This window comes from Ictidomys tridecemlineatus, chromosome 2, assembly GCF_052094955.1.
Source record: "Ictidomys tridecemlineatus isolate mIctTri1 chromosome 2, mIctTri1.hap1, whole genome shotgun sequence".
Taxonomy (NCBI): Eukaryota; Metazoa; Chordata; class Mammalia; order Rodentia; family Sciuridae; genus Ictidomys; species Ictidomys tridecemlineatus.
In genome coordinates, this window is record NC_135478.1 from 135,764,244 (window position 1) to 135,788,107 (window position 23,864).

Genomic DNA, 23,864 nt, shown 5'->3' on the forward strand with positions numbered 1-23,864 from the left:
GGGGTTTTAGATCACCATTTATAAAAGGTCTTGGAAAACATTCAGAAATACAGTATGTCAGATAATCAAATTATGAAGTAACTTAGCTTCTTTAAAATTCAACTCAAAATCCAACCATCAATATTCCAATAATTGGGTTCTACCTGCATGAATCCATTATGATGACTACTCTGCCTTCATCTAACACCTACTGGCCAAAAATCGATGTAGGTTCTAACTGTGAATATTAAAACACTACAGGGAAAACAGCTTAAGAAACATTTTACTTATAGGAGTTTGGAGCTGGTTTTTGAAAAACACAGATCAATGACCAGCAGGTGAAAGCAATTCAATTTAGACTTCTTTCACATAATTAGACGACTGTGTCTTCTCCAGAACACTAACAGGCCCACCAATGAGCGCTTCAGACTTGTGCAGCTGGGATCCAATAACTACTGTGTGCATTTACCGGGAAGTATATGAAAAAGGTCCTGGTGAGAAACTTTAGAGCTACCCATCAAACTCTATTTCAGTGACATCCTTTGAAGTTTGGAACTCAACACCAAGACTATTTTGGCATCTCCATGGTATGTGGAAGGACAGCATGCTTCACTCTGGCTAAAAGGCCATGGACAATGGTATTATCAAAGAAGATGCAAATGATGGCTAGCTCAGTGGAAACTGGCAGTCCTTAGGAATGTGATAATTTATGCAAAATCCACTCCAGGGATGAATAAGGTGACATTTATATAGTGACTGATTTCTTATTGCAGAAATGTTTTATTAGGAATGTTAATATGCCTATTTATCTCAGTACTTATTAAACATATGTTTTGGGTGTTTTTTTTTAATCAATTTTGTAGTTTAAAATTTAAGAAATTACGAGTTTTCCCACAGAGACAGAAATTACTCCTAAAATCAATCTATGGGATTATCTGCCAAACCAGCATCAAGGTTCCTGTTCAAGCTCCATTTCTAGATCCCACTTTCAGCCCTCCAGCAGGACACTAAGAAACCTCAGCCGAGATAGCTTTGAAATCAACAGTGTGTTCTTAACTTGGCCATGAGCCTTATTTTAGATTTTATTCTTCAGGCCTCTGGCTCCCCCTCCAGGGTAACTGTGAGCCTGCCCCCTCCCACTTTCTCTATGGAGAGTTTTCTCAGCACCTCCAGGGTGCCTCACACTCAGTGTTCAAGTGTTTATTTACATGTCACCTCTCAGGGAAACCTTTCCTCAGTCCACACACTAGGTAAGGCTTCCTGGTCTGTGGTCGCAGAGCATTGTCTGGCATTGTCCTCCTTTTCCATATCTATTGTTCATGTCTGCTTCCCACAAACTCCATGAGGGACTGTGCCCATCCACCTTTCTTGCCAAAAAACAAAGTACCAGAACAAAGTACCAGGTTATACTAGCTGTACCAGGTTATACTAGTTGATGGTGAGAAAATTAGTGCAAAGTGTTTACTGCACTGATACTTGTATCTAAGTTAATAAACTAAACCAATGGTAAGCTCAAACTAACAGCTACTCCCTTCTTGGAGTAGGACTCTTAGAACACCAGATAATATAAGCTTGGCAAAGAGAGATGTGACATGTGTTATACTCCCATTGATAATTTTTCTCAGGATTTGTTCACCTTTAACTGCATAATAGACTTTAAAGCTCAAATGAGAGAGCTTTAATGAATAATATATGAAATTAAGAACAAAAGTATTAGCATAACTACAACTTATATTTAGAAATAATTGATGAACACTAACTAGTTTTTATGCTTTAACTATGTCATCTACATACACAAATGCCATTTCTTTTTTATTTCTTTAAGGATAAAAGTGGTAGAAAATTATATGAAACGTCAGTGTTCACAATAGACATGAACTAATTAAGGAAATTGTTTAGATCATACTGCTTGCTGTATTTTAATATTGGTAATGATTACAAATATTGAGACAATGTACTAAATGGTTAAGATTATTATTTTAAGCAGTCAAAAGGATTTGAAGAAGTAATTTATCATTCCTGATCAAAGTATTTCAAACATTGGTTGACTAGTACCTTTAAGGTATTAACCAAGGGCTCCTGTATAGGAGGTCTAACCTGAGGAATGCAATATGGATTTATATAGCTCCAATCAAGGCACCAATAAATATTGCATGAGTGTTATTGCTGTTCTTCAAGAGACACATTTCAAATAATAGCTAAAATACAAAATGCTTCAAGCAATTTAGTACGATGTATAGAAAATTCAGTATATCACAGAATTCATTAATAAGAAAAGGAATATAAATAAGGAGAATTTAGTAATGTTTAATAAGGATTTTTTTACTATAAATATGAAGATGCAGGTATATGTGTAAATCTATAGAACTACACTTAGTGAATTCAAAATGTCTCTCTCCACAACACAACCAGAAAATAGTGTAGTATAAAGTTATATTTAACTTCACCTTGGTTTCCTGCATTGGTAGACTCCTGTCATTGAGGCATTATGGGAGAATCTGAGTAAATTCTATAGCATTCATGAAATCTCCAATGCAAACATCCCTCACAAAGAGAAGCAGAGCTATCATAAATAAAAATCATGTAAAATATAATCCTCAAAAAAATTAATTTAATTATTGATAAATTTCTGTTGCATTTAGTATCTCTTATCCCAAGTGGTCTCTTACTATAATATACTGAATTAGAAGACAGAATAGCATCTTCTTATCTGATGTCTATAAGCAGAATTGTCATTCCCCTTTATGAGGAATCCACATGTACTGCCCTCAAGAGACACTAATATTCTTTGTTTTTAGTACTGGGAATTGAACCCAGAGGCACTGAACCACTGAGCCACATCCACAATCCTTTCTTATATTTTATTTTCAGATAGGGCCTTGCTAAGTTGCTGAGGCTTTGTACTTGGGATCCTCTTGCTTCAGCTTCCTGAGCCACTGGGATTATAAATGTGCACTACTAAATCCAGCTGAGACACTTATATTCTAATTCAAAAACTAACATAGCCATTTCATCTCAAATTGAAGAATTCAGATATTTTATTGATAAGTCTATAGGAAGAATATAAGCTAAGGCAATAAGAAAGACATACCAAAAAGATGCCTAAATTTTATAGAATTTAAAGAGACAAAAAATAGAATTTTCCAAAGGGAGGTTTTAAAAAAAATGTTTTCTATCAAGATGAGAATTTCTTGCAGTGAATGTTTGGTCTTAATTATTTACTACTGTTCCTTGTGCTCATGCCCTTTATCAGATAACTGAAGTTTCTTTTCAAAAGAGTCACATATATTTTTATACCTCTTTGGATAGAACCCCAAACTTGCTTTGGACAAACAGACTGCAGTCAGAAAGTTTTCCTGGTTCCACTCCAACAACTTATGTGGCATTATGATTTTTGTTTGACCTCTTGTTCTTCAGCGTTTGCCACAAGACCATGAGCAACACACAGCAAAACTGAGCTCACCCTGCAGTGAGGAAGGGAACCACCCAGCTGATCTACAAGCACAGAATAAATAAGTGCTTATGTTTGAATGCCATTAAGATTTTGTGGTTCTTTGTTACATAGTATTATTGTGACAATAGCTACCTGATATATGTAAAAAGTGAGCAAAATGGGTATTCTCCACCAGGATTCTAGGGGAAAAAAATTAGTTTTCTATTTTAGTCAGCTTTTTCACTGCTATGACTGAAAGACCCAACCAGCACAACTGTAGAGGAGAAAAAGGTTATTGGGGGCCTTACAGTTTTTGAGGTCTCAGTCCATAGACAGCAGGCTTCATTCCTCGGGGCTTGAGATGAGGCAGGACACCATGGAGGTAGAGTGTGGTAAAAGGAAGCATCCCATGTGATAACCAGGGAGCAGAGAGTGAAATCTCCACTTGGCAAATACAAATATATACCCCAAAGCCATGACCCCAATGCCTGGCCTCCATCAGCCACACCCCACCTGCCTTCAGTCACCATTCAATTTATCCCATCGGGTGACTAATTCACTGATTGGGTTAAGGATCTCATAACCCCATCGTTTTTTCTCTGAACCTTCTTGTATTGTTTCACATGTGAGCTTTTGGGGAGCACCTCACATTTAAACCATATCATTTTCCACTTTCCTCACATTGGGTCTTCATTCCTTTACCATGAAAGCCAGTAAAAATCTGGTTGATGGATAAAGTGTTACATCCAATTAATTCATTCTATGTTGGCCACTGACTTGCCTTTTCTCTCACTTTCATGTTAACAATTTGCTTTTCCTCTAATGCACTGGGGATAACAATGACTGGATGACCTCATTTGTAAATGCATAGGGTTAAATTAAATCAGTGATTCTTGAATTGAAGCTTGGGGCCTGTGGTTTCACAAAGTGATGTTTGGAAAGTCATATAGCATGGTAGGGTCAAAGTAGGAAAGTTAAACAACTAAAGTGCTAACCTATCAATCATCAAATTTCTGCTTCAATGTGTTTTAGTTATCCAGATTTCATTTGGAAAATCAATTCAACTCTTAAAACATTAAAACTACTGGACAAAATGCCATTTAAAGTCACCTCAGACTGAAAGCACTATGATTACAGTCCTTATTTTGATAACCCCCCTTCTCTTTATCTCTATTTCTATGACTCTAATTTATGAGATCATCATCTACACCTGTAATAACTTCCTGACTTTACTCCCTTCTTCCTTAAGTTGTGGAATGTGCCTTTTCACTCCTCTACTTAAAATTAAGATAAACCCAGCTTTAGTGGGACCTCAAGCCTCTGCATCTCTTCATCTCATTTCCTGCCTCTTGCTCCTCTTCTTGCTCCTTCATATTGGCTTAAAACACACCCAGCTCTTTTCTGCCTTGAAATCTTTTCATATTCTATTCCCTCTGCTTGGAATGCTCTTCCCATATTATTCAAATGCCAACTCCTTTGTATCCTTCAGTCTGATGTTTATCAGCCAGCCTCTCAAAGAGGCTTTTTCTGACCATTCAGATTACCTGAGGCCCTCACTTTGCCCCATTTTTCTCTGTGACTGCATATGATCCTTTCCTTTCTTTGCTGTTATAAACATTTGTTAGTTATATTTTCATTGGTCACAGTCTCCATGTGGCCAGAGACCAAGCAGTCTGGTTTATTTTTTTTAATTCCCAGGACTCAAAGCACACAGTAAATATTCAATAATGTGAATGAATGAATGAGGATTTTTACTTTTATCAACACATTTCCACCACCTTTCTATACCATATGGCATTTCCCCATGGCGATGTAAACTTAGCCTCCTAGTTATCTTCTAAATCCACACAAAACATTCCTTACACACCAGTACTTCACATTGTCTCTTACAACTTGCTCTATTCATTATTCTTGCCTCTCCATATTCTTTCTGCTTACCAATGGTCATTATCATAATGTTGTGGGAAATTGTCAAGCTGACCCCAAGTCTTAGAATTAGATTATACTTAGAATGAAATTAACAGTAACTGTTATTCAACAAATGAGGTCAGGTACCTGCAGAAACACATGCTCTGTGCCATTTGAATGAGATGACTAAGACTATCCAAATTTCAAGAAAGTGACTAGGAAAGAGCTTCCAGAAGACAACAACAAAAGTTATATCCTAGCTAATTCCATTCTCCTCTATAAGAAGAAAATAAATTATAAATGTATGCTTTACATACCGTCTAGAAAATAAAGATAAAATGAATAAGAACATGGAGTATTTTTCCTGCAATGCCCAAAGGAAAGAAACAACAGATATGAAAGGTGGTGATGTTATAATGAAATCAATCAGGCGGGGCAGTACACTGCTCATAAGCTCTCACTATAGTTTGGCTGAATCACCCACCAGGATCTTCTGAGAGTGGGCATGAGGCTCCTAACAACCAGGAAGAGACCACCTCTGGAAATGAAAACGTTGGCATTTTGACTTAAGCAGCAGTCTTTGGTGAGTTTGTCTGGTATGAGTCAACTTTAAAAAATTCAATCTATTCTAGGTTTAATGAAAACATTTAGTTTCTCGACTTGCAAAGCCAAGATCCATACCCTAAACCACAGTTCTGAAATAAAAAAGATTATTTCTCTCTCGCCTGTTTTCCTTTCCCATTCTCATATGAACCCTACTATATTTCTTAATATGTGCAATATTTATTATTATCTATCAGTTGGTAATTACATAATGTACTTTTGTGTGTACATATCTACACAAAACAGAGTGAGGAAATATAAACATTTTTTGTCACTGAGGCAATCAGACATTCCACAGAGCTAAGACACAGCTCTGTGGTCTCAGTATACATTCCTATGGTCTGGTCCTAGGGTTCCCCTTTTATCCAGAATTATAAGCTTGGATAATGTCTTCATAAGTTGTTTAGGGAAACACTAGGTACCTGCAGGAAATAGCATGTAGGACAATCAATGAAGGACAGTGTCATGGAAAATAACAAATATTTTCAAACCTGGGACTGAAATCTTCCCCACAGTCGGATGCTTCATATCCATAATGAGGCCATTGTGTAGCACCTTAAAATGGAAAAACAAGAGAAAAATAATTTATAACATAAAACTACTTTCAATCTTAAGATATGTTAGTGGCTACATTGAAGGAAAATATTGTAAAATATAGAGATGTATAAATTTTCATTTGAAAATAAATATTCAAATTCAATTTCTTCTTATTATCCACCAAGTAAACCTGAAAAAGACCAGAAGATCCAAGAACTAGAAAACCACATTTGTATAAAATCTTCCCACTCTTAAAAAAATGTTATTTGCTCTTAGACATAGTGGATGATTCTTTCCAGCACAATCATCTATGTATGCTTTCCTTGAATATTAAAACTCAGTCTTTTCCTGCATCATTTCAATGGCAGGTGAGCCAAGGTAACTACAGCAAGGCAGGATGGGGGTCCTGAGACCAGGGGAGCCCACAGGGGTGGCAATGAATTCTTAGAAGTGTATTCAGGGAAGATGTGGGGAGCCAGCCCAGTTTGAAAGCTGAATTGGTGTCCAGGAGGCCCAGTGACTGCTGGAGATGGAAGAACACAGAAGTATAGCAGCAAAGCCAGGTGACTGGAAACCCAGAAGAAAACAAAGTTGAATTACTGGAAGCAAAATGTTTTATGATATTTGAATGCTACAAAATTGCTTTGTTTTGTTTTTTATAAACAATTGAGGGATACGTGAGTATACTATGTCAAAGAACTTAATATCTAGTAATAGATCTTCAGCAAGCCACATATCAGCAATTTGCATATAAATTGTATTTGACCTATACTCTCAACCCAGTGAAGGGCTGTATGTGCATCTAAAGGATAAAAGTACTTCAGTGGCTCAATAAATTTATGGACCACAATTTCACTGCAAAGAGTAATAGTTGAAGGTATTGTGTAGCATTTTGAGCTTCAGGTAAAAGCAAGAAATGCCTATCCACATTCTTATTATAACCTCTTCACAGAGAAAAAGAAATTGGAAGACAGAAGCTAATAAAAATGTTTGTTTTGCTTTGCTTTGTTTTTTCCATTTGGAAGACTCAGTGAAAGAGGTCAAATTTCAAGGGTTTTATTCATTCTAATAATCTTTTGTTATTGTTGTTCTATGGAATAAGTTATCAATAATATAACTTCATAGATGACCTTTTTAAGCACAGAACTACAACCATATTATGGCTCAATATTCTGGCTTCCACTGTTTTCTTTGGGAATGGTCAGCACTTTGGAGGCCATGCTCTTTAAACAACCATGTCACTCTCCCTCATTGAAGATGATGCCACACACCATATGGAGATCCTTTCAAGCAATGCCTTGTCTCATTTTTGGGATCACCCAAGAGCTGGCCAGAGAAAATTCTTGCCAGTGTTAGAACTGTGCTATAATTTAATTCTGGTGTGGCTCGTTCTCAGCATCCACCCAGCACAGCCTCCTTCTGCATGACGGTGGGGGCTAAATGCCAGCGGGAGGTGCTAAATCTCAGTTCTACTGAGGACAGGAACAAAAATACCAAGCTAAATTTCACTCGAAACAATTATCTGCACACTGAATCATTCTTCTCTTCTCGTATCTCTGTTGCCCTCCTGACTACCTCTTTGTAATAACACTGCTGTGCTACTCACAAAAGACAAAAGTGAGTGTTCTTAGCTAAATTTAACTTAACTGATAGTGTTGAAATTAATTAACGCTGAATTTTAATCATGTAGCAAATGTTAAGTGTCAAACGTGAAAGGGTAGTTGGTAAAGGTCAAGGGACATATGTCAAAGTTTTGCTAAGCAAAAGCTATCTGCAGTTGATTGAAAATTTCGACGGAAGCAGTGCAAGGAACTGTACTTCCTTCTCCCCTACCCTGATTACTATCTGTATGTAATATTTTCAATATGAAATTTCAGCCTTATCAATTCTTTTGCATCAAAAACCATTCGGTTTGAAGTAAAACAATAAATTCTTCTTATGTTTGGCAAAAGAAGTTGATTGCAGTTTCTCATTTGCTGTAGAATGAGCGCAACTATGAAGGGAATGAGCTGCTGCTCTGAGCTCCCATCTGCAGAAAGAACTTTTTATTCAAAGTCTGAGGTTAATAAGATTCCATAGGCTTTCTTTGTGAATCGGGTCAGATTGTGCCAGAGCACAAGTGAGGCTGTGGCAGTGCTGTCTCAGGAAACCAGTACTGTCCCTGCCTAAGACTCAGAATCTTGGGAAACTCGCCAGCCTCATTTGTAGAGAAAATTCTATTCTGCTTAGTAACATTTTTGAGTATCTGAGAACCCAGGAGGTCTGTCCAAATCCCAACAAAAATCTCTCCTGCTTTATTTCAGGCACATTGTCACACCCAAACGTCACTGGAAATGGAAGGACTACCTGCTCCCACAACCTGCAAAATATTTCTCTCAGAATAGTCACTAAATATTTACCTTTCTTTTTCTTACCCAGTGAATGCTCCAATTTCCATTTTTTCTGACCACTAACAATGGACGAGGGACCTGATCTTTAGGAACCTTGAAATACAAATTTTTCCTTAGGGTGAATTTCATGATTTTAGCCTCAGGGCACTTCTTGTTGCACAGATACTTCAAAATTAGGCAAGAACCTTCCCTAGAACTCTATATCGAGCTTTGTCTATTTGTCAATCAATGTCTCTGGATTATACTGTTTTCTCCTTCCTTTTTACTTCTTTTATTCTTCCAAGGTCTTTCATGGTTTGGTAGCTCTTCTAAATTTCATTTCTTCTCTTCAAAATTTCAAAAGCCTATTCTTGACAAGAATAGAATTGTAGATAGTGCACTAACCTCTTTAGCAAAGTATCAGGCCTATTTAAAATAAGGACTCTCTTTCTTCCTCCAGGGTTTTACAGATTGACAGCCTAATGATAGAGTCAAATGGTAATGTATTAATGATAGGGAGAAAGAGTAAAATGTATACCTTAAAGTGATGTGGGAAATAAAAGTTTAAATAAAAGTAAAGGAGTCTTTTTATAAAGTCCTATGGCAGGAACAGCAGAAGAAAAAGTCTGTAATATAGCACTAGCAAGGAAAAAAAAGTGCCATAAATAAAAATTGATCTCTCTGTATAGACAGTGAAAATCTTTATTAAAAGCAAGCTATCTAGTTCAAGACTTACGTCTTTACACATATCATAACCAAGGTAATTCTATCAATGGCACCAGCAACAATGCACAAAAGAGAATGGACAAATCCATTCACTGTGAATAGTCATTTGACCTATTCATTCAATTCAGTAAACTCCATAACACTGTTATGCTAGGCACAATGGAAAGGGTAAGTTCATTCATCTTAGCAAAAAGATGAATGAACTTATACTAAAAGTGTCTGCAATTAGAAGAGAGTGTAGGGAATAAGAGACTTGATCCAATTTTTACAACACAATTTAAAGTCCATAATAAAGGAGCAATAACCAGTAAGGGCCAAGTAATTCACTCTGCCTATATTAGAAGAAAGTTAAATGACCTAGGTCAAGGAGGTCAGTAAAGGCCTCTTTACTGGAACAAAGATAATACCGAAATTAAATATTGAGATTAACACTACAAATAATAAATCTAATAACAGCAGCTACTGCACAACAAAACTCCTGAGAGATCAGGCATTATATTAGGAGCTATTTACAATTGTTTGATTTAATCACCTCATTAAGCAGACAAGGCAGGAATTAGTATGAACTCCACTTCTACTGAAAATGTAAAGAAAGCTTAAAGCAGTTAAGTCCTTAACTAAGATTTCACAATTAATAAGTAGAGTTATAGATTAGGTATGCCTGTCCCTCAGTGCTTAGCCAGATTCCTGGCAGTTGGAGACAGTCAAAGAAATGGACAAGGATGATTTGATTTACCATGAAAATAACTAGCTGATGTGGTCACTGCTGTAAAACAAATTAGTCAATTCAGTGTGGAAAGAAAATCAGCCAAACGGATTGCTTGGCACCAGGAGGCCCAATTAGTTAATAAACTGAACTGCTCCCTTGGAGGTGGCCAAGGATCCTCTGGCACTACACATACAATTGCTGTGAAAAGAGAAGGATTTGGGCCTACAGTAGCTCAGATTTTGAAGGGGACAGACCCAGCAGGTGATGTTGGGCAAGGCACTTAAGTTCTCTGAGGTTCAGAATTCTTACCAGTTAAAAAAAGGATAATAACATCTTTTTCTAAGGAGTTTGAGGATTAAGTGAGATGACAAGTGTATAGTGCTGAGCATAGGCCAAGCTCCAGAGTAAGCTCACAGGAAGGGGTGACTGCTTTCACCATTGTCAGTAGACTGGGTCAATCTCTGGATCTTCCAAGTAGCAACTGTATGGCTTTGGGGCACATTCATATATTCATGCAACAAATAGATTAAGTGATTAACAGTAATGACTTAGATTCATACAAATGTGCCAGGCATTGTAAAGAGCTGAGAAAAAACTAGGTCACCAAATAAGCAGGATCCATGCCCTCTGAAAGTTCACAGCCCTGTATGGGAGATATTTAGTTAAATGTATTTATTAGTCTGTTACATAACAATATCCATTTTGTCCTTTGCTATATGACCAGAGCATGACCGTTGTCTATCACTGTCTGATAGTTGCTTAATAAATATTTATTGCATTAAAAAAAATAAGTTGGATTAATCAGGTAAGTAGTAGGTATCTCTTTTCAGTCTCATTATTTTATAGGGGTGAAGGAAAGTCTTCTTTGTTTTAAGCTTTTAATAAATCCCTGGAGTTCTCTAGACATGAAATTGCTTTATGAATTTCCAAAATATATTCATTTTCAGAAACTTAGTTATCAAGTTCCAGTGCTGCCTTGCAAATTCCAATGTATTGATGAACAGTATTAGTAGAAAGCATTTTTTTTAATCTTCCCAATTTTAAAGGAAATGTATGTAAGGTTTTATCATTGACTATACATATTGTAGGCATACTTTGTTGAGTTAAGAAATCCATTTTTAGTTTGATGAGAACTTTTGTTTTAGATGTGTACTTTTAGAAAATATTTTTATCCATCTACTGAAATAATCATATTTTTCTCCATTAATATGTTAACATAAAAATTAATACATTTTCTAATATTTAACCAATCTTACATTTCAAGAATAAACTAATTTTTAAGATGTTTTGTTTAAAATTTTCTTGGATAAATTTTCATGAATGATATTGACCTGTAATTTTTCTTTCTTGTATTGTCCTTGTTTGGTTTTTGTATCTAAAGTAACTATTTCATAAGTGAGTTAGATAACCCTTCTTTTCTAATTTTCTGAAAGTGTTTGTGAAAGGTTGGAATTGCTTGGTCTTTCCATAACTAGTGGGAAATTGTTTTTAAACCACCTAGAGCTGGTGCTTACCTGGTGAGATTTTTAATAATTAAAAATTATTTAATTATTAATTAAAATTTTTATGGATAGGACAATTCAGATTTTTGTCTTTCATCTGGAGTAAATTTTAAAAACCTAATTTTATAGGAATTTTACCATTCTACTAAGTTGTCGAATATATTGTCTTAAAATTGTTCAATATTTTTCAACTTGAGAATAATGATATCTTTCTGATAAAATTTTTATTGCTAAAAAGTGACTTGCATAAAGTCCCATAATGTCTAACATTATGAAAGGTATACTAGTTTTGGGTTTTTTTGGTATGGATTTTCTTCATACATTTTATGTCCGTACAGTTAACCTTTCTGAATTTTAAGTCTTAGGTATGGCTCTTGCAAACAGAAAATTGTAGGGATTTGTCCTATTATATCTTTCCATTTTAACTGGAGAACTCACTTTGTATGAATTGGGATTACAGATCTGTTTTAATTCATTTAGTTTTTTTTTTTATTTGGTGCTTGTTTTTTGCCTCACCAAAAAAAAAAAAAGATCCATCTTACCTTGGTGAAGATTGGTTGAGATTGTTTTGTCACTTTTAATAGTTTGGAAGATAGAGACTCAATATTTTAACTATTCTTTTTCTCTAGCAATTTTAACTTCCATGCTTAACACAATAAAAAGTTAAACAATACCTATCCACTTATCCCCCTACCAACTTATATGATAGATGTTTGCAAATTTTATTGGTTTGGTTCCCAATATTTTTAAAGCCTTAGTAATTTTTTCTCAGTGTGACCAGGCAAAAAGGGAAACATTTGTTTAGTATATTAATTCTGTTTTTTCAACAATTAGTGAAAACGATATTATTTATGCCTTAACTTAGGAGTCATTTGAAAAAAGTAATATATACAAATTAAAAGAAAAAAATAACATTTTTACTTCTTTATTGAATTACCACAATTGCCATTTAACAGCATAAGACCATGCTAGGAACTAAAAAACTTGTCAAATTTTAGAATAAAATCAGCTATTTCAATCATTATTTCTTGTTTCATACTGATTTTCTCTTGGTACATGTTCTTTTTCATAGCAATATATTTTTAAAAACCTAGTTTGCCAGATATGTCATTGAAGGGCTGGAGGGGAAGCTCACCTGTAGAACAGTTGCATATTTAACATGAGAAGCCCTGGGTTCCATTCGCAGCACAAGAAGAGAAACAGTCATTGAAAGGCAAGCAGTGCGGCTCAGGGTTCAAAGTGAGCTGCCTTGAGCTGGCCTACTATGCTGTCACTAACAGATGTTTCCATTTTTTCCTAGAAAATGAAAACATCCTGTGGGTCTCCTGCTTGTTCACTGGGATGCCATGGACACCTCAGGATGCACTTTGGGAACTATAGTCACATGTTATTGAGTTCAATATATTTTTTTTAATTGAAAAATCAGACACTGTCATACCATTTTTCAAAATCAATGATATTTAGCTTACTTCATGTCTTCCATAATTTTTCCTCACTTTTTTTATTTTTAATTTTAGGTATTCTTTCGGGGTTATATTCCCTCTTCCTGGAAAATATAATTTAGAATTTCCTTCGTCATCTGCTCATAGTAAATTCTCATAGTTGTTATATTCCTGAAAGTTAGTTTGTTTGTCCTGTGTTCTAAAAGAAGTTTTACTGATTATACGTTTCTGAGCTATTATTCTCTGTTGGCAGATGTTACTATTCCACAGATGCTATTATTCACAGTTGTTCTCAAGAAGTCAGCCACCAGTCTCATTGTCATTGCTTTGTAGGTAATCCATATTTATTTCTCTGGCTGGTTTAAAAATCTTCTGTATATCTTTGGTTTCCTACAGCTTAACCACCATCAGACTAGACCTCAATTTTCCTTTCTTTAATTTATCACATATTTATTTAATCGAGTTAGTCTTTAGGACTTTTTGAATTAGAGGAAATGTGCCTCTAAAAATATGTTCTTTCTTTCTTTATTTATTTTATTCTTAGTACTGGGAACTGAACCCAGGGGTGTTTTACCACTGAACTATGTCCCCAGACCTTTTGAGTTTTCATTGTGAGACAAAGACTTGGTAGGTTGCTAAAGCTGGCCTTACCCTCCTGGGTGACTGGGATGGCAGGCATGTGCCATCTCACTGGCTCCAAAAATTATGAGAAATTCCCAACCATGTTCAAATATTGCCTCTAATCTCCCTAGCCTTTCTAGCAAATTCAATTACATTTATATTAAACATATATTAATTATATATTAGACTTGATCATTCTGTAAGTCTCTACATCCCCTATATTTGTGTTCTCTGTATCTCTGAGATGAATTCTAACTAAAATTATTCAAGTCTATGTCCCAGACCATAAATTCTCTCTTCCACTGTATCCCTTCTTCTACTGTGTCTAATATTTAATTTGTCTGCTGTATAGTTGTGTTTTATCCAGAGATGATTTGCATTTTTTTCCAAGTGCTCAGGAAAATAGGACCAAAATAGAACCACATTAAATTAAATTTTCTGCTTGAGCATTTTTGGGCCCCAAGTGGAATTAATTCCTGCCTATATGCAGAACAGTAAGTTTATGGCTAGGCCATCTCATGGGAGAATTTCCCTTTATATCTTTCCTACAAGAGCCAAAGTTAAAAACAAGTCAGAATCTCTATTGCTTCCCTCTTCAATTTTCAGTGCAGGTTTTAGAATGTAGATTTAATTTTTTTTATTCTGTTTGATTTTAATCTAGTTCATCCACTGAGAATACTATCTGTTGGATGTTCAAGCTTTAGTCTGAATTCTGTATTTAATCTCCCATCTACTATCCATCTTCAGGATAGTCATTCTGTCTCAATTTCTTATAACACATAAAAATCTAAGTTCTAAGACAAGGAGCAGAGAGTGCTGGCTGCAGCTTATTCTCTGTGTAATGCTTTCTACACATCTCTGTACCAGTGGATTATTCTAGTCCTCCATACTGTCAGGAACAGAGGCCCTCCAGATATCATTGTGTTCTCTTTATATTATATTTTTCAGATTTAATTGGAGGTTCCAATATTTTCCAAGATTAATTAGCCCAGGAAATAAAAAGAATAGAAACTATTAAATAAAATAGGAAAAATAATAAACCCCAGGGAAATGTAAAGATGATTTATGAACTTTAAAGTCAGGATATTAGAAGTCCAGACTTACATCTTTAATTCCATCCTCCTTGGCAGTGGGGCCATTAATTAAATTATCCCAGAACCAGTTACTACAAACTTTGGTGAAAGCTGGGAAAAAAACACTCTTTCCCCTCTAGCACAGGAGCCTGCAAAACTCTGCAAGAGGAACCACTCCAAGAGAAGATGAGTAGAGCAACTGTGTGTGCTGTCTTCACCTAGTGAGAACCATGTAACTCCTTCATTCTCAGGTATTCTCCAATTGCCTAATGAGAAAACTGTGATTTTTGCTTAACTCTAAAAAAAGGTCAGAAAGGTTCAAATGTCTCATCTTCCTGGTTGGTTATAGACCTTTTTTCCCCCATAGACCCTAAGGTTTCTAATAGAAGTTTAGGAGTCCAGACTGAGGGGCAGAAGCCACCTATGTTATTTAGTAAAATAGCTTTTGGTCCTTTTCAAAATTCATCGAAGCAAACTTTTTTTCTTACTAACATTCATTTATTGATCTAGAAATTGTCACTTAAATATGAATCAGTGCCAGCATGAATCACTCTCATCTCTTGGGGACCAAAGAAATGAAGGAATTTGAAGAGTAAAATATTCCATTGGACGAAAACATGGTGTGACCAAAGAAAAGTATGTGGGCTCTGAGTGAGCATAGCTTTTGTAAATTTTGAATCCAGCTGTAATAAGGCATGTCAGGGTTAGACAGTCTAAGAAGCATGATGAGAATAAAGGGCAGGGCTGAGTGTGAAAGGATGGTCCCTGGCACCTGCCTTCTACTAAGGGCAGCAATTAGCATTCTCTGTCTCATTTTATCTGCACAGTGGCCCAGATTGCTTCTGTTTTATAGAAGAAGACATCATGAGTAGAAGGGGAAAGTTTATGATGGCAGAGGCTACCATCTTTCTCCTACACTACACTATCTAAAGTATTCAGTGCCTTTTCCCACTATGCTGAGATTCTAGTGTTCCTGACATGGCGGGAGTCGGGGGAGGGGGGGACACACACATAAGGAGAAAGGAACATTGACAACACCAAAGACTCCACATGATTGCCATTAGCTCTTTGTCCTTTCTCCTGCAGGCACAGGTGCTGCCTAAGAAAGTCAGGTATAGTAAGATATAAGTTATATTTAATATATGTCTTCCTCTTTGTCTCCTTGATGGCAGTGTGCTATATATTCTATGGAAGTTAAATCTTTGGAATCTAGTTGCAATAAGGCATCACCTTATTTGGTATAGTAAAGCTTTTCTTTAGAAAGTCCACAGAAATCTGAGGGACAGCATAATGTAACAAAGCATTAACATCTGCACATCTGCTTCCTTAATTTCTTCTTTAATAATGTCATGCATGCCAAATATGTTTAAGACTCTTTATCATTCGTGATACAGTATGATATAAGTTTAACCAGGAAAGATTTTCAGCATCAGGAAACCACAGAGGAAATGATGTCACAGCACATACACAAAGATATCTGAATGGCCTCAAACAGAGTAGCAGTTGATAAATGTGCCAATTACTCTGTCTTCTACCCTGAGGAGGCAATGTCACATGTTCACTTTATTTAAGTCATTCCAGAGAAACACAACCACCCAAGAGGCAATCAGGTGACAGTCCAGTGGCTACAGATGAATCATGGGTCCTGTCCACTATAATTCTCCTTGAACCTGATTAATCAAAAAAAAAAAAAAAGAAAGAAAGAAAGAAAGAAAAAGAAAAAAGAAAAAAATTGCTCAGGTTCAAAGAGAGAATAAACTATGAGAGAATGAACTGTGATGGCAATTAACATGTTTCTAAGACTTAAAAGCTCTAAGGCAGTGGTTCTAAAATTCAATACATTCTGTCTTTCCATTTAACCTTTTGTTTTGGTTTTCATGGGAATTTGTGTTAGGCGGGAAATGCTTTGCTCATTGCAGCAGATGCATGTTTGCTCCAGGGAAAGCGATAAGGAGAACTATTTTAGGAAAGAGGCCACGTGACTCAGTGTGGGAAGATAATATTGATAAATATGAGCAGGTCACGATAACCTTGTGGACTAGTGACCCTCTGGATATGCCAAGAGATATTATCAACAAGAAAAGGCTGAGTCATGTATAAAAAAATTTGGCTTGAATTAGTCAGATTGTGGAGCAGAGGGATAGGGATGGTAACATACCGAGACTGAAACTGAGAGACATGAGCCCAGCTAAGAGTGAGGCCTGGGCCTCTAGACATTTGTGTTTTACTGGCTGACTCCATTGTAATCATGTGTCATCAACCTGCCTTATCCACACATTTTTTAGCCTGTATCTTCAGGGCATTGTCACATCTTCAAGAAGCTGCCAGAAGAGAGGTTGCTGCTTCTGCCTGCTTCAGTGTGGTAGGAAACACTGCCTCCTAGCTCCTAGCTGTGTCATGTGTCTTCCTATTTATAATCATTTATAATTATGACATATAACTCTATCACTTTGTTTTGGACATTGGGCTTCTGCTCACAGTGAAATCTTGCCTTAGAACTGAGTCCTGTGGCTAAAGACACATCTTATTTAGGGCTTGAATCAAACCTTATACTGTCTGTAACCATTTGAATAATGACCACCTAAACATATCAAGTTATAATCCCCAGAATTTGTAAATGTTACTTTATTCAGGAAAAAAAGTGTTTTACCAACAGTATTAAATTAAGGATTTTAAGATAATAAGATTCCCCCAGATTATGGGGGTAGGACTTAAATGCTATGTCTAAGAAAGAGGCAAGAGGCAGCAGACTTTCAGAAGAAGTAGCAGCAATGTGACCAGTGGGACAGAGAACAGAATTAAGGACACCTACAGCTACCAGGTACTAAAAGAGGCAAGGAAAGATCCTCCCCCAGAGCCTTCAGAATGTGCCTGCCAACACCTTGATTGGGACTGGTGGCATCCACAACCACCAGTGAATAAACAGCTGTCACTTTAAGCTATTCAGTTTGTAGTAATTCATATAGTTCCTAGCTCTTGTTTTACACTCAGATTGTCAGGAACTATAATCCTCAGTTTAGTTTATGTACCCCCAAGTAAACAAATAAGCCCCCCTTAGACAAACAGAAACCTTGCCCAGTATGGTAATCCATAGGGGATGCCAACTTTTCTGAAGATAGGAATAATTTGAGCAACAATTAGGCTTAAGTAAACTACTAGATCGTATTTTATCCTAATTGTTTTCACAAAGAAATATAATGGTTTTCATCTTATATTTGCAGTATTTTGGAACTAGCTTTGCCACTCTCAATCACCTAGGAGAAACTTAAAACCAAATGCTGTTTTTATATCAAACCTACCTTTCTTCCACCTGAGTGATTTGTTTATGCAGATACTGAACTCCTGCACAGGTTGGTACTTTGGGGAAATGTGTACTATGCGAATGCAGATGCCTATGATCTTCACTCTTGATTCATTCAGTAGACCCTATTACTGTCTGATGACTCCTGAATATTGATTTTCTCAAGTTTTTGTCTCAAAATATGAAGGCATGATTTACAAATGCTCTGTTTTGTTTTTTGATTTTGTTTTTTCCTATAACATAGGAGCACTCAAAAACTAAACTAAGGAGATAAGGTATAAGTATTTCAGAAATCGTGGTCTTATCTAGAAGCAGCATTGATTCACAGAAGGAAAACTGAACAATTTTGGTTCTGCGACTAATCGGATGAAAGGGCTCAGGCAAAGTTTTTTAACCTCTTCGGACTTCAACTTCCACACTGTTAAAAACCGTGCTAATACCTGATCTACCTCATAGTCTTGTTAAGACCACTTTAAGCTGAACACCCTGACCTCTCAAGGTCAATAATGCAATCCCAAGGTTCGTTGTCATCCTACAATGAAGACTGAAAAACTTACGGATTTTGCATACGAACCTATATTTATAAATTTTCAGGTAAAGCTGAAGGATCTGAAATCTGGATCCAACCTACACATGCCAAGAAGCAGCTATTCTCTTTAGCTGTGGTATGTGCTTTCCTGTTTTCCATAGACTCCGCCATACCCTACTGGGCACTCATGGACTTTGTCTGGTACCTATAGACATTCTGTGACTTCTATAGGATAAAGTGCAAACTTTTTAGCATGGGCAAAACCCCCTCAGATTCTTGGATGGGACCACATTTTCCACTTCATCTCCCCTAAATGAGGGATAGAACACTAATTCCTAAGCATCACATTTTTTTTTTCAAACATCCTTGACTTTTAATGTGTCTACTCCCTCACTTGCATACATGTCCATATGTTATGTTATTCTTTGAAAACATGTATCCTGCCCAACTCTTGTGAATGGCACACTTTTGTGAAGTTTTATTTGGCCAGCCCAGAGCAATTCAGTGCTACTTCTTTAAATCTTACACACATTAAAGCATTTATCACTTGGGTTTTCAATCAGCTTCGGATATACAGCTCCCAAAAAATGAGGCTATGAATATTTAATTTTATATCCTAGCCTCTAGAATAGTACTTTGTATACAGAAGTATTAGTGTTAGCTAAAAATAAATAAATATGTTGACATGATTATCCACTGTTTGACATATAGTAAATGCCAATGTTTTGTCTTCAGTTAGAGTAAATAGTATTAGATATCACAGACTTGAGTTTAATATGAATGAACTTCACTTTTGATCACATCAAAGGAGAAAATATAGCATCATACTGTAGTGACTAAGAATGCAGACTCTGGAGTCAAACTTTCTAGCTCAGCTACTTGCCAAATGCTTAATGTCTTCCAAATTTCTTTCCAAATAATCCAACAATAAGAATTCTACTTCATTCAAAGGTAGTGGAGAGGATTATGTCGATATTTATAAAACTCAAAAAGCATTTGGCATAATGCATTAAATTAATTTAGCTGAAATTACTGTTGTCATTATTTCATTACATAAAACCTTTTTCAAGAAGTCTCTCTTGTGTAAAAATCCCCCACTGAGTAGACCTGTGGATCAGCATTATAGTGACATGGCTATATAGGGAAGTCTCAGATTTTACTAACATAAATACAAATATAAAAATATAAAAGTTGCCAAGTTCTCTTTTCCCACAGGTGGATCTTCTTCTGTCAGGAAGCTTTTCTTCATTTTAAGCTTCAAATTAGTCTCATACAAATAAATTCAAAGGAAAGCCTAGTTTAAAGTCAAACCATAAGTTACTATGTGCATAAACTACCATGAAATGTCATCTATTTACAGTATTTGTATATATGCAAATTCTTAAATTAGGGCAGGGGGATTTTCAAGGTTAAAAAGTGGAACATAATTTTTACCTTGAAGGTGAAGATGTAAATTTCTATCATTTTGAAACGGGTTTAGTCACATATATACAAAGAACGTCAAAAAAAGTTACCCTTACACCAAATATTTCTAATTCTATGTCTCTTTTCTAAAGAAATAATTTTTAATAAGTAAAAAGACTTACATAAAAAGTACTCATCTCAGCATATCTGTAGCATTATTAAATTGCCTTCATATACATATTGTAGAAAAATCAATAAATAATAATACAGACACATGATAGAACATTAAGGAGATATTAAAATTTATGTTCACAAAGTTGTTTAAAAACAGAAGAAAGTCACTAAAAATGCAGAATACAAATTTATATAAATAAGATAATCCTAACTGCTAAGAGGAAAAAAATGAAAGGAATTTCATTTTTCTTATTTTGTACATAGATACCTAGAACTATTATGTTCTGGGTAGCCAAAATTCTCTTTCTGCCTAGAATAACTAAATAATTCAACTTTATGACTCATGAATATAGTCAGCCATGGTATGGTCGAGGAAACTCACCCCTCCAGGCTGGAGACCCCTCCCACCAGGGTGTCAGGGGGAGCTCTTATAGCTCTGCAGCCAGGGTACAGGGGACTTGCTCCTCCAGGCAAGGATGTTCCCGGTAGCTAAAATTCTCTTTCTGTCTAGAATAACTAAATAATTCAACTTTATGACTCATGAATATAGAACTGAATAAAACAAGTTATATTAAATTGATAGCTCCATTGTTTGTGAAAGATCAAGGTTTGAAAAATTCAAATCCTATCATAACTGGATCGCCAGTTTGGTAGAAACCATGCCTATACGGAAGGATATGGTCCTTTGTTGCCGAGCCTCAACAAGACATCAGAGATGAAAGATACAACAATGTTTTAGGTGCAACAGTCTTCATTTGTAATTAAATGGAGTATATGATTAGAGAGTGACTATAAAGGCCTTTGGATTTATCTAAAGGAAAACTGCTTGCATTGTTACAATCTAGTCCAGTAGGCTAGATTTCATTGCTGAAAATGAAAGACGCTTGGCAAACAGTTTCCAAAATCCTACAGCTTTATATCAACTGAGACTAGGGAACCAACAACTGTGTCTTAGAAATGCAAAAATAAATTTATCTCTCTTGGATAAGCTAAAGAATAACTTCCAAGGGACAATAATAACAAATTTCCTGCTAAGGAAATCATGACACCTTTTTATTTAGCATGGAAAAGTATACTGTGGAAGGCAAAAAGGAAATCTCAGAGGTCAGGAGATCCTTGAATAAAGAAAAAGTTACTGCCTAGGTTAATGGTGAGCAAAGGAGTCCCTAAAAATAACATGATACTATTCCTGCTAATATATTATTCAGCATTTGACAGCCCAGGGGGCTTGCCTATTTCTCAAAACACGGTATACATAGTCAGAGTAGACTTTTCAATCACACACTACTGTCTCGGGAGCCTTGCTTAAGTACCACATTCATTTTTCACCTGCCATGAAAGTGTTGCACCCTGCTTATATATCATTATTGTTTGCTGTTTTCCTAGTGTGTAGTTCTTTGACTATGGGTACTAACTCCTCCCCCAACAATTGCTTTTGTCCTCACATGAAATGCCTATTCCAAATAGCACCCATGAATTCAGTTACACTATCCTCATGGTAGCAGTGAGACAACTGATTGCCAATATTGTCCAAAATAAACCTGGCAAACCAGCTTCACCTTCACCTTGTTCCAAGTGCAATATTTCTCCATGACTTACTCGACTGAAACAACATGTTCACCTTTATAAACATCTAAGGAAGTATTAGTGCCTGAGGGAAGCAGATTAAATACAGATTAGGTAATAATTGCAACATTTAGTGGCCACCTACTGTATGCCAGGCATCATATCATTTCATTTCATTTCTATTGGTCCCAGGGTACTAAAAAAGAAACTGAGGCATAGATAAGGCATATAATTTGTCAAGGCCACAAAGCTAGTTTAAGTGTCAGAATTGGGATCTGACTTGGAAATACCAAGTGCCAAATGTCTCTTTCCAATTCTATATTGTCTTCTAATTATTGTCTTCTTGATGACCAAGATTTCTATTATTTCACCAGGAGCTGCTTACTATTCTTCTCTATAAAGTTCTATATTCTCTTGTTCTTTCTTGGGGTACCTTGTCTGAAAAGAGAATGGATCCTCAAAAATCAGGGCTGTAAGAGCATTTGAAGAAGTAGAAATATGAAAAATCCAATTTCTCCATAAAAATAGTGTGGAACTCAAAAAATTCATAGTAATTCTGGAATCTACAGGTTTTATTTTAAGTCTGATGAGAAACAAGCTTTCAATGTAGGTATAAACAATTAATTATAGAATTCCAAAAGATTCCCACTAAGAAATATACAAGCTAAACATGGAGAAGGAAAGGGAAGGGAAAGAAAATGAAGGGGGAAATTCTGTAAGTGAATGCTTGAAAAAGTTACAGGAAAGGAGAGATTCATATTGCTGGATGTCATTTATGACCCTTCTTGTGTTATATTGAACACCTATAGGTAGAATTTTGTTTAGAAGGAAAAGTGAGCAAACAGAAACTCTAAAGATTAAAAAGAGGTGAAGGTTTTAAGCCAGTACTTCTCTACCAGAATAGAAAACACACTGTATCATTTTGATATTATAATTCTAAGAAGAAGTTTCAGATAATACATGTTTAAATGTCTACACTAAAGATGCAGTTTTCATGTATTCATTCCCTCTTTTGTTCATTCAAAAAAAAATTTGAATGTGGTGCTGAGGACCAAACCCTCCAACTGCCTTTTTTTTTCTTTAATTGCTTTTATTTTTAAAATACATGACAATGGAATGCATCACAATTCTTATTACACATATAGAACACAATATTTCATATCTCGGTTTGTATATAAAGTATGTTCATACCAATTCATGTCTTCATAGACGTACTTTGGATAAAAATGTCCACCACATTCCACCTTCATTGCTAACCCCCTGACCCTTCACTTTCCCTCCCACCCCTCTGCCCTTTCTAGAGTTCCTCTATTCCTCCCATGCTCCCTCTCCCTACCCCACTATGAGTCAGTCACCTTATATAAGAGAAAACATTCAACATGTGTTTTTTGGGGGATTGGCTAACTTCACCTAGCATTATCTTCTCCAATGCCATCCATTTACCTGCAAATGCCATGATTTTAATCTCTTTTAATGCTGAGTATTATTCCATTGTGTATATATCCCATGGCTTTTTAATCCATTCATCTACTGAAGGGCATCTAGGTTGGTTCCACAGTTAAGCTACTGTGAATTGTGTTTCTATAAACATTAATGTGGCTGTGTCCCTGTAGTATGCTCTTTTTTATGTCCTTTGGGTATAGACCGAAGAGAGGAGTAGCTGGGTCAAATGGGGTTCCCTTTCCATTTTTCCAAGGAATCTCCATACTGCTTTCCATATTGGCTGCACCAATTTACAGTCCCACCAGCAATATATGAGTGTGTCTTTTTCCCCACGTCCTCGCCAACACATGATTGTTTGTCTTCATAATGGCTGCCATTATGACCGGAGTGAGATGGTATCTTACAGTAGTTTTGATTGTATTTCTCTAATTGCTAGAGATGATGAACATTTTTTCATATATTTATTTATTGATTGAATATCCTCTTCTGAGAAGTGTCTGTTCATGTTCTTGGCTCATTTATTGATTGGGTTATTTATTTTTTTT

At 35.9% G+C, this 23,864-nt stretch overlaps 1 protein-coding gene across 3 annotated transcripts in view; it reads right to left on the reverse strand.

Annotated features, from left to right (window-relative positions):
* Nucleotides 1–23,864, reverse strand: part of Sugct (succinyl-CoA:glutarate-CoA transferase) — a 679,655-nt gene that overhangs the window by 87,966 nt on the left and 567,825 nt on the right. For all 3 annotated transcript variants that reach the window (XM_005319213.5, XM_021722294.3, XM_078039833.1), the window contains one exon: nt 6,415–6,478. In XM_005319213.5, coding sequence (XP_005319270.2) covers nt 6,415–6,478 — 64 coding nt within the window. The remainder of the gene's footprint in view (nt 1–6,414; nt 6,479–23,864) is intronic.